The sequence below is a fragment of the Puma concolor genome, chromosome E1 (assembly GCF_028749965.1).
Source record: "Puma concolor isolate L17-30 chromosome E1, mPumCon1.1.hap2, whole genome shotgun sequence".
NCBI classification, from domain to species: Eukaryota; Metazoa; Chordata; class Mammalia; order Carnivora; family Felidae; genus Puma; species Puma concolor.
In genome coordinates this window covers 8,200,260-8,212,291 of record NC_141680.1, presented here as the reverse complement: position 1 = coordinate 8,212,291, position 12,032 = coordinate 8,200,260, and the positions used below count along the sequence as shown (strand labels likewise).

Below are 12,032 nucleotides of genomic sequence, written 5' to 3'. Positions count from 1 at the left end.
CATAAAAATTCTTCAACACTCACAGATACCCTCAATCCTAAAGATAACATACCCTTATCAGCTTTCCTTTCTAATTATAACCTATCGCTCAGATCTGAAAGTATGTTTTCTGCCTTTCTTGTAATTTTCTCCAAAATAAAGTCTCTGAGAACATCAGTGGTTCTTAGAGCTGAGTCTAGGTTATGAATTCATTTTGATCTTTCAAAACAGCCAATTTCTTTCTTTCCTTTCTTTTCTTTTTCTTTTTTTTTGGAAATCCTATGAACCCAGACTTAAACAGACGAGCTAAAGTAAAATGCTCAGAACATTCCTTGCATGTAGCAAGTGCGGAATAAGCATTAGCTGCGATTATTGTTATTATTAACACTTCTTGCTACTTGCCCCTACTCCCCCCAAAAACATTTCTTTATTCCCAACACGACTTCCTGAGGAATTTTGCCCTACCGGCCCACTATATGCTTGTGGGAAGATATGCTAGATGTACGTAAGAAGTAGGTCATAACCGCTGGGTCTCAAGGACGTGAGAGTTCTCGAAGGAAGAGACACAGATGAATACCACAGGTGCCGTAACCATAGCTGGAAAGTGATACCTCGAGGGGTGCCTGGGTGGCTCGGTCAGTTAAGCGTCTGACGTCGGCTCAGGTCATGATCTCGTGGTTTATGAGTTCGAGCCCCGCGTCAGGCTCTGCGCTGACAGCTCGGAGCCTGGAGCCTGCTTCCGATTCTGTGTCTCCCCTTCTCTCTGCCCCTCCCATGCTCATGCTCTGTCTCTGTTTCTCAATAATTAATAAATGTTAAAAAAAAAAAAAAACTTACACAGAAAGTGATACCCTGGGAGTATTGTCACGGGGAAGAAGACACACTGAGTTTCCCCAGAGAGGAGAACTATGACCCATAGGTTCAAGTTATGGAAGGCAGACTTTGATTCAACACGAGGAAGACATTTCTCATCACTGGGCTGTCGACCTACGGAACTAGCTCCCTTGGAAACCGGCAACAAGCGTGGTAATCGGTATCTGCCGGGGATACCGTAAAAATGAAGGCGGTCCAAGACAAAAGAAATCACCGACATACTGGAACAATTTGCTAACAGAGTCATAATGGAGGAGAAGGCTCTTTAAGCTGTTTTCTGTGCGTGCACGCAACACCACAATTCGGCCCGCCAGCAGATCGTACCCGTAACTACAGAAAGGATGGAGGTGAGGCAAGCCAGATGACCTGGGCTGCAGTGAGGAAACCTGTGCTTCTCCAATGAGTACAGGCGTGAACAGAAAAGCCAGAACCCAAGGCCAGATCTTTTGGTACAAAGGCACTTCCACCACATCTCGTTTACGGGGAAAGACTGAAGGTGCAGGTGGACTGTGAATAGAGCCCCTAGAGTTTCTTGTCCAAACCGGGAACACTGGAGGGTGAGAAAGAGGCGTAACTGAGAACTACGGCGGGAACACAAACACAAACCAGGACACGTGACCACCCCAGCTATCAGTGGGTGGTTAGGCAGGAAGAAATGCGAGCCACGGAATGCCTGGGGCAGAAATTGGAGCCCCGATCTTGGGTAAAGATCTAAGAGCGAAATCAGGAATAGAACTCGTTAAAGCAGTGGTTCCCAATCAGGGGTGATCTGGGTCCCCAGGGAACCTTTGGCAATGTCTGAAGACATTTGCAGTCGTCACGCCTACGGGGTGTGGCCCCAAAGCATCCGGTGGGTAAAGACCAGGGATGCTGGGGGACACCCTACACAGAACGGGACAGCCCCTCACAGCAATGTCGTCCGCCCCACGCTGTCAGGAGGGCCAAAGCTGAGAAACCCTATAATGAAAATTAAAAGATCTGCCTGCACAAATATATGAAACATCTGCACTTCAAAAGAAAACAGCAGAAAGTATCCAAACCTTAAACATGACAAAGAGCTAATATTGAGCAATCCAACCTTCACACATCAAAACTTCCTGGCAAACACAAACGGCCAACGTTAAAAAACACTTCCCAAAACCAAAAAACAACTCCACCTCCTAAGTAATCAAAATAACTTGAATTAAAAGGACACACCTAACGTTACCTACAAAGCTGGCACAGGCTTTTTTCTATTTTATTTTTTTAATGTTTATTATTAATTTTTGAGACAGAGAGAGAGCACGTACGCACGAGCAAGCGGGGGAGGGGCAGAGAGAGAGAGGGAGACGCAGAATCTGAAGCGGAGTCCAGGCTCTGAGCTGTCAGCACAGAGGCCGATGCAGGGCTCGAGCCCATGTACTGTGAGATCATGACCTGAGTCAAAGTCGGACGCTCAACCCACCTAGCCACCCAGGTGCCCCGAATTCCCATTGTTATTTATGGTGTCGGTGAGCTTCCCAGAGTACAGTGTTTTCTAAATAACGTGGGAAGTATTTTAGTTTTAGTGTTACTACACAGTCTCATAAAATTCAAACAAAGGAATGTGAGAACATTTTCATTAGTGCATTTCATTAGTGTAAGCAGAGCAAAGAGCACTAGGCCACAAAGCTTTAAACGGAGTTCTGGAATAGCAGGTAGATAAAGAAATAGTTGTTGGTGAAAAGCAAGAATTTACTGGGTTTTTTGGGGAGCTGGTGTTCAACTTAAAGAACGCATATGTGTGGTTGGTATGTATAAAAGTTTTCAACTTCTAATAGCGTTCTGTGGGAGAAAAAAAATTTCTTTCTGTCCGGATTTATAAAAGGATTCAAATAACATCTCATATTTTTTAAATCCTTCTTTTAGCTGTTATTAATTTAGTTCTGAGTGTTTCTTCTTTGTACCCGACTTCTGTGATCTCTCTGTGATCGGAAAAGTACGGCTTTGGAAAACCAATTCCTACATTTGTTGTAGGGAGAGAAAATGAGCTTCAGCTTCTGATTTATGAAGTAGTGACTAGTGCATAAAGATATATATACATATACATATATATATATATGAAACCACTAACATTAAAATGTACGAAGGAATTACACCCACGTTTTGTAAAACATACGCATGCTTCATCTGAAACCATAGCCAGGCCTTAAAGCGAGTATGCCTTCAAAGGATGAAAGCCATCCGTAAAATTTAGCAACTGAACGATAAAATGTGACGGATGGCTTCGACTGATCGCATCTTGAGAAACAAGCGACCTCAGAAGTGCAAAAGCTGAATAAATTCAAGAGGAAAGAATTAAGAAATTGAAAAAGATAAGAACTGTCAGGAAACTGTCAGTGTGATTGAGTGTTTGACATAGTAGAGATTGGTATAATAAAATGCATTTGGGGTTATTTCACTTCTGTTACAAAGAGATGATATTTTTTTAATGGAGGGGAACACTGAATGTCGGCAGGTACGTTGCTACAGGGTACGCTTTCCTGGTACCCTGCCGTTCCTCCTGATGGATGTGCCCCCACTCTCTCGACCGCTTCTCCACTGTTGCAGCTTTTTGTTTCCGTAGCTGCACTGCACACGCCTCTAACTGTTCTTATTTTTATGTATTTACTTATCTTAAGTTGGTTTATTCTGAGAGAGAGACAGAGCATGGGAGCTGTGGAGGGGAAGAGAGACAGGGAGGGAGATAAATCATCAAGCAGGCTCCGCACCATCAGCGTGGAGCCCGATGCGGGGCTCGGAGCCGTGAACCATGAGATCATGACCTGAGCCGAAACCAAGAGTCAGACACTCAACTGACCACGGCACCCAGGTGCCCCGTCTCTAATTGTTTTTAAAGGGGATGTCCTTCATGAGATCAGGGCTACCAGCCAAAACATGAATGAGACGGGTTTAAGTTGGAATGTATGTGGTCTAATTGCTGACATCTGTACAGTGTTGCAGAGCTTACAAAGCACGTTGACATAAATTATTATTATTTTCTTAAACTTTATTTACAAACTCTGTCAGTGCAGAGCCTGATGCGGGGCTCGAACCCACGGAACTGTGAGATCACGACCTGAGCTGAAACCAGGAGTCAGACGCCTAACAGACTGAGCCACTGAGGTGCCCCTACATAAATTTTTGTTTTGTTTTTTTTTTTAATGTTTATTTATTTTTGAGAGAGAGAGAAAAACAAAGTATGAGTGTGGGAGGGGCAGAGAGAGAGACACACACACATACACAGAATCGGAAGCAGGCTCCAGGCTCCAAGCTGCCAGCACAGAGCCCAACGCGGGGCTTGAACTCATTGACCGAAATCTCATGACCTGAGCCAAAGTCGGGTGCTTAACCGACTGAGCCACCAGGCGCCCCATAAGTTATTATTTGAACCTTACTACCCTACAAGGTAGGGGGCATTAGTGCCATTTCTATTTGTAAAACATTCTGTTTCATCACTGAATTATTCTTTGTAAAAGCAGCATCTTAAAAAAAAATGTGTCATGCAAATAATGTTTCCATTGCAGATCAGTGAGAAAACAGAAATAAGCAAAAACAACAGTAACATTTTTTATTTTATGTTTCCCTGGTGCCAGGCACTGCTCTGTGCTTTAGACTTACAGCAGAGAATAAATGGAAACTTCCAGCTTTGTGGTGCTTATATATCCCGCCTCGCAAGCAGACTCACTGGTTAACATTTTGATTTGTATTATCATAGACTTTTTTTTTTTTACACACACAACCTTCACATCCTTATTAACTTCACGCAGAAATGATTTACATGTATAATACAACTTGCCTCTATATATTTTCTCCTTTAAGTAGTATACCATGAACATTTCCCACCTCAGTATTTGCTGATAACATGATTGTTTATGGATATACTGTGATTTCTTTAATCGGTTTTTCCTCAGCTGACGTTTTAGGAATGTCCAGTCTTTGGACCATGTAGATATGCTGAGATGAAATTCTTGCAGCTGAAATCTTTGAACACGTGCTTAACTATTTCTTTAGATAGATTACTAAAACTGTGTGTTAAAAGATATGTAGTTTTTAAAATTAAAAAGGTAAAATCCAAGAAGGTATGTGTTTTAAGTACAGGGAAATTTCTTCCCAGGAGGTCTTTTGTGTGTTTGCTTTAAATCAGCTTGTTATGCTTCTCGTTGGCACCATGTGAAGTGCTCATCACCATCACTGCGTATTAGAAAGTCAGAGAGTAGAGGGGCGCCTGAGTGGCTTAGCTGGTTGAGCGCCCGACTTCAGCTCAAGTCATGATCTCGCAGTCTGTGAGATCTCACAGCCCGCGTCAGGCTCTGTGCGGACAGCTCGGAGCCTGGAGCCTGCTTCCGATTCTGTGTCTCCCTCTCTCTCTGCCCCTCCCTGGCTCATGCTCTGTCTCTCTCTGTCAAAAATAAATAAACATTAAAAAAAAAATTTTTTTTACGAAAGCCAGAGAGTAGAAAAGTGGTTACCAGGAGTGTCTGGGTGGCTCAGTCGGTTAAGCGTTCGACTTCGGCTCAGGTCATGATCTCACTGGTCATGAGTTCGAGCCCCTCATCGGGCTCTGTGCTTACAGCTTGGAGCCTGGAGCCTGCTTGGGATTCTGTGTCTCCCTCTCTCTCTGCTCCTCACCAACTCACGCGATCTCTCTTTCTCTCTCTCAAAAATAAATAAATAGTACAAAAAAAAAAAAAACACACAAAAAACAACCCACAATGTAATTCAACAATTCAAAATCATTAAGATTTTTAAGTATTGTGATGTTTCCAAATGAAACTTCAGTCCAAGACAAGGGGAAGAAGGCAATATGAGGAATGTAAGAAGATGAAACTATTCTGTGCCCAATAAGCATGGACTAAGGGCCTACGTTACGCACAGCACTGAAGAACCCTGGGGGGGCAGGGGGGGTGGGTGGGGGGATCAGCAACCGTGGAGGAAGATGTGGGAGTGTTCCAGAGGAAGAGCAGGAAAGCTGCCTCAGTGAACATCAACGGGACTAGAAAGCCAGCCTCGGAACGGAAGAGGGAGACGCGGCGATTTGTCAGACGCAGAGAGAATTCCCCCTCATAGAGTATGGCTCTTCTCAGTAGTTTGGAATTGACAGAATCTAACTCACTTCCCTACAGACGACAAAACAAAGCAGCCATCTGAACTCATTTAAACTTTTAAAATTTCTAAAACTTTGGTTTCCGTTCAGTTTCTGGAAATTTCTGCCTAAATGTAAAAAAAAAAAAAATTCTCCGCCCCCCCCCCCCCCCCCCCCCCCCCCCCGCCCCGGGTATTTTCTTGCTACAATCGACAGGCTATTTTTTTCCATAATAAATTCTTGAACCACCTTTGTTTTCGGGTGGGGGACAGGAGGACTGGGGCAGCTCAAACTCAAGGCAACTCTATTATTTCTTATACTATTTTGGGATTTTGGAATCATTTGATGCCTATCAGATAGTTGCCGATGATCTTCTGAGTGTCTACACTTTCATTTTAAATTTTATTTAAAAAGGAAACAGTGGCTGGTATCTCGAGGATACGTGTAGGTCTTCAATTGAAAAAAGGAGCCTGAAAACTGGGATGTGTGTTCCCTCCTGGCTTAATCTTATGACCTAGATTTGTAACTAAACAGAAGTAATAATTTAAGAAATATTTTGCAATACAGACCCAAAATAGCAACACAAATCCATTTTGCTTAAAGTGCTTTCTATTCAAAATTTCATTAGAAACATTTCATGGTGAAACCATGATTATTTTGCCAGCCAGACAGCGAGGGCAGGGAGCAGAAGGGAGGAATAATCTGGAAGAGCTGGGCCGTGGTCTACAGGATGGGATGAGACTTTTGGAAAAGGAGCAGGATTATTTGGACCTCCCTCCCCATGAGACTGTTTCCACATGAAAAATTGTAACAAAAAAATAAATAAATAAACTGTATTTGAAAGAGACTGATCCCTCCCCAGACAGCTGGTAACACGTTGTAAAAGCCTAATGATATGAGGCATTATCAAATTAAAATTCCCATATTTTGCAGGATGCCGATTTATACATCCACTCAGCCACGCTGTTTTTCTACTGGTAACTTGAATTCCTGTTTTAAAACTGTGCCAACTCCCCTTGGGTGTTCTGGTGATGAAAACAACTTTCCTTAAATTTCAGCCAAGACTTTTTCACTCTTGGTATTGGATGAAAAATATGCGTGCTGGGGCACACACTGCAATGACCAGGCGTGCGGCAGGGCCGGCGTGGGGGGGGCGGAGGAGAGAGAACTATTCTGATATTTAAAATAATAGGGGGACAAAAGGATGCATTAAAAATAATATGCTAATTATTTTTTAAAATATATTCTGATTCTAGGGGCGCCTGGGTGGCGCAGTTGGTTAAGCGTCCGACTTCAACCAGGTCACGATCTCACGGTCTGTGAGTTCGAGCCCCGCGTCGGGCTCTGGGCTGATGGCTCAGAGCCTGGAGCCTGTTTCCGATTCTGTGTCTCCCTCTCTCTCTGCCCCTTGCCCGTTCATGCTCTCTCTCTCTCTGTCCCAAAAATAAATAAACGTTGAAAAAAAAAAAATTAAAAAAAAAATATATTCTGATTCTACACACCAAGTTTACCGAATACTGAATTACCGTTTGTTTTTTGTTTTTGTTTTTTTTTTTAAAGCTGGATATGCTTGTTTAAAATATAAAACCCCGGGGCGCCTGGGTGACTCAGTCGGTTAAGCATTCCACTCTTGGTTTCGGCTCAGGTCATGATCTGTTCCATGAGTTCAAGCTCCACATCAGGCTTGGTGGTGACAGTGTGGAGCCTGCTGGGGATTCTTTCTTTCTTTTCTTTCTTTTCTTTCTTCCTTTCTTCCTTCCTTCCTCCCTCCCTCCCTCCCTCCCTTCCTTCCTTCCTTCCTTTCTCTCTCTCTCTCACTCTCTCTCCCTCCCTCCCTCTCTCTCTGCCCCTGCCCCACTTGCGCTGTCTCAGTCTCTCTCAAAATAAATAGGTAAACTTCAAAAAATAAATAAAATAAAATATAAAACACAATGTTGTGTATGTAAACAAATGCAGACAAATCAAACCAAAGAAAGAAGAACACATACAATGATAAGCTCGGGGGAAGGTGCCTGAAATGCAGGAGAGCAGAAAGCCGAGCAAACAGCTCAAAACCCGTTCCAACCCAAGGGCGCCTGGCCGTTTGAAGCCGATACATGGCTGCTCTCTCACCCGAAACACCTGAAAACCGTTCACCGCAGAAGAGACAGACAGGCTGTGTCACCCACAGACCTCCACAGGATACGTGGTGTCACAAGCTCCCGGGACCTCTCCATCTCTATACGTGGTCTTGAAGTCATTTATAAACGCGTGACAATACCACCGTCTGGGAGAAAGTCACATCACCATAATCGCGCTGAAAAGTGACCGACTGACCTGATTGATGGAGTTGGCAGCACAGGATGCAAGGCCCGTTCCCACAAAAGTAAGCAGGAAACACGGCAGGTCAAAAGGTCCCGGGGCCAGCGCAAATCCAGCCGAGGTGGTGCTGACGACGAGAGCTGCAATACAGAAACAGAGCAGACTCATCACCGATGCAGACTCGGGACTTACGTTAAAGCCCAAAAACAAGCCCTCTTCCACACACACCAATCCATTTCATCAGCGACACCAACTGTGGACGAATCCTCTCTCATTAAAAAAATTAAATTTTTTTTCTGATTATAAACATTATAGGGGCGCCTGGGTGGCGCAGTCGGTTAAGCGTCCGACTTCAGCCAGGTCACGATCTCGCAGTCTGTGAGTTCGAGCCCCGCGTCAGGCTCTGGGCTGATGGCTCGGAGCCTGGAGCCTGTTTCCGATTCTGTGTCTCCCTCTCTCTCTGCCCCTCCCCCGTTCATGCTCTGTCTCTCTCTGTCCCAAAAATAAATAAAAACGTTGGAAAAATAAAAATTAAAAAAAAACATTATATACGTTCATTAGTAGAAAAATGCTAATTTTCCTTTAAGTCCATTATACTCAAGAGTAAAAAAAAAAAAAAATCAACGTTCACTTCTTCATCCAACAAACCCTTACTGAATACCTAATTCCCGACCAGCACCTGGCTGCGTGCCAGGCCGAGTACAGGATGAAGGTATGTAAGGTCTCGTTCCTGCTGTCGGGGACTTTACTGGGCAGGGCGGTGACAGACACACGTCAGTAACTCTAACACATATAAAAGGAGTCCCAAATCCAGGACAAGCTCCAGACAACCTGAGCAGATGAGAGAGCAACCTGAGAAGATGGTCTGGGGCTCAGAATCCGGCTAGAGGAGTACCAGAGGGAGGTGACAGTCCTACAGCCCCCAGGGGGAGCCGAGGGGAGGGGCGAGGCGCAAAGCCGTGTCACGCAAGCATCTGCTAAGGCTGCTCCTTTCGTTAGGACCTGGTCCTTCCTTCCTGGGGGTTGACAGAAGCTGGCAGGGCCAGAAAGTGTCTAGGACTGGGACTGATACGGGGCTGCAGAAGTTCACTGGAAAAAGGATCACCAATGGTGGACTGATGGGAGAAGACTTCGACAAGACGGCATCCAAGCTGGACCTTCGGGAGGGGAGGTAGGACACGGTGGAGAGTGGGAGGGTGGGAGACATCATAGGCGGTTGGGTAGTTCCGAGAGCAGGCACAAGGGCAAGAGAGACCAATGTCGAGCGTCTCTAGTAATGGGACACCATCTGCCTGGATTTCGAACCAAACACCTGGGGAGCACCGTTGAGTCTCACCCTGCCCTACATCGCAGCTGCGGAGAGGTACTGTCTGTTAAACCCACCTCTACTGCCAACGTCAAGCCCGCTGATTCATGACCAGGGTGGCTCTGCCCCCAGGGGGCATCTGGTAATATCTGGAGACATATTTGGTTGTCACACTGGAGGTGGGAGGATAACGCTGTCCTCCAGTGGCTGGAGGCCAGAGATGCCTCTAAACACCTTATGGCGCAGAGAGCAGCCCCCCGCCCCCAAACCAAAGAATTTTCTGGCCCCAAATGTCAACAGTGCTGAGGTTAAGAAACATGTAATCTAGTCCGAGCTACTATCTTGTGTGGACAAGTGCAAGAACCTGTCCCCTACGTGGCCTCCTTGCTTCCGCCTTGTCCCCTCCCCTCTCCCAAATGAGATTTTACAAGTATAAACAGATCATATCACCCCGCTTAGAAAGTCCCCAGGGGCGCCTGGGCGGCTTAGTTGGTTAAGCATGAGACTCTTTTTTTTTTTTTTTTTTTTCAACGTTTATTTATTTTTGGGACAGAGAGAGACAGAGTATGAACGGGGGAGGGGCAGAGAGAGAGGGAGACACAGAATCTGAAGCAGGCTCCAGGCTCTGAGCCATCAGCCCAGAGCCCGACGCGGGGCTCGAACTCACGGACCGCGAGATCGTGACCTGGCTGAAGTCGGACACTTAACCGACTGCGCCACCCAGGCGCCCCAAGCATGAGACTCTTGATTCCGGCTCAGGTCCTGATCTCACGGTTCGTGGGTCTGGGCTGTGCCGCTGAGTGTGGACCCTACTTGGGAGTCTCTCTTTCCCTCTCTCTCCACCCCTCCCCTGCTCATGCGCACGCGTGCGTGCACGCTCTTTCTCAAGATAAATATTAAAAAAAACCAAAAAACAAAAACAGGAAGAAAGAAAGCCCCTTGACACTACACCTGGACTAACAGGCAAACTCCTCTGTCGTGTGTGTGTGTGTGTGTGTGTGTGTGTGTGTGTGTGTGTGTGTGTTGTAGCTCTCTCTAGCCCACTCACTGCTCTCCATCAGGAAGGCCCGGCTTTCTTGCCTCGGGGTCCCTGTGCTTTTGTGTCCCCTGCCCCCTTCCGTGTCCTTCAGATCTCATCTCAGATATGACTTGTTAGGGAGGACCTCCCTCTCCAGAAACCCCCTCAGGCAGGAGCTGTGACGGCGGCCTTCACTGCTGCAGGATGGTCACAGCTAGCACTCTGTGAGGGACACTGCAGTGTTTACCAGAGGAAGGGGAGGAGGGGTGCAGGCCGCCACACCGCAGGCAGAGCTCAGGGTGAGGAGTTTACATGCCGTTCGGTTGGCAGGGGACTCACTGACGGCCCCGTGCAAGGCAGGGACCCATCACTGGAGGCCAGCCTGGAAGCAACAGGCCCCGTGATTTGCAACAGGCAGGGAGTGTTTCAGACAAACAGTTTGAGAGGCTGTATTGTTGTTGATTTTTTTAAGTTTATTTATTTTGAGAGAGAGAGAGAGAGAGAGAGCGAGCGAGCATGAGCAGGAGAGGGGCAGACAGAGAGAGGGAGACTGGGAATCCCAAGCAGGCATTGTGCTGTCAGCGTGGAGCCCGACACGGGGCTCGAACCCACAAACCGTGAGCTCACGACCTGAGCCGAAATCAAGAGTCAGACGCTTAACCGACTGAGCCACCCAGATGCCCTGAGAGGCTATACAGTCAATCCACTCTGAATGAGGTAGTAAACGCGGGACTCAAATAGATATAAGGGATATTGTGACGGGTCCATTGTTAGGACCTGATAAATGTGAGAAATGGAAAGACCAAACAAAGTAACAAGAAAAAAGGATACAAGGTAAAGTGTTGCACCGGGGGACTTGGAGAAGGATCAGAACATTACCAGAAAGGAGTACATCCAGGGAAAGGTGAGCAAGCTAGCTGGTCTCAGGAAAAATGTGCTGGTGTTGAAGAACCACGGGTATCTGCGTGGAAAGGTACAAATGTGAAAGGAAAGAGACTGGGAGGCAGGAGAGAAACACGAAGCTCTGAAGTCACTTGCCCAGAGACCAGGGCTGAGCCCGAGGGGGATGGATGAGGTCGTCGATGGACACTAAGCGCAGTGGGAAGAAGTGTATGAAAAAGTCAGAACTTCGCAGATGGGGGAAAGGAAGCAGGGACAGACACAAAGAACATCAGGAGACAAGAGTCAGGAGGATGAGGTGTCGTCGAGGGGCCGCAGGAAACAGTGCCAGGGGCACCACCACTGACATCAACAAAAAATGCCAGGGAAATTGGTAATTCCTCCTAATGATCACGAATTGCTTGGCATGTCCTTCAGGCTAGTTTTATCAGCAACATATAGAAACTCTCTGTTGTTTTACCATGTGGACAAGCCCCGAGTATCTAGACCAGACACGGGCTTCTCGGTGTCTCCATATTTCTCTGCCCGGGCTCACGGCAATGTGCAACGGGGTGACGTACGTGTGCAGAGAT

General features: G+C 46.4%; 1 protein-coding gene across 1 annotated transcript in view; it reads right to left on the bottom strand.

Annotated features, from left to right (window-relative positions):
• COX10 (cytochrome c oxidase assembly factor heme A:farnesyltransferase COX10) overlaps positions 1–12,032 on the bottom strand; it is a 140,556-nt gene that overhangs the window by 97,953 nt on the left and 30,571 nt on the right. Inside the window, exon 4 of the mRNA XM_086686070.1 lies at positions 8,252–8,376. Within this exon, the coding sequence (XP_086542196.1) occupies positions 8,252–8,376 (125 nt within the window). The remainder of the gene's footprint in view (positions 1–8,251; positions 8,377–12,032) is intronic.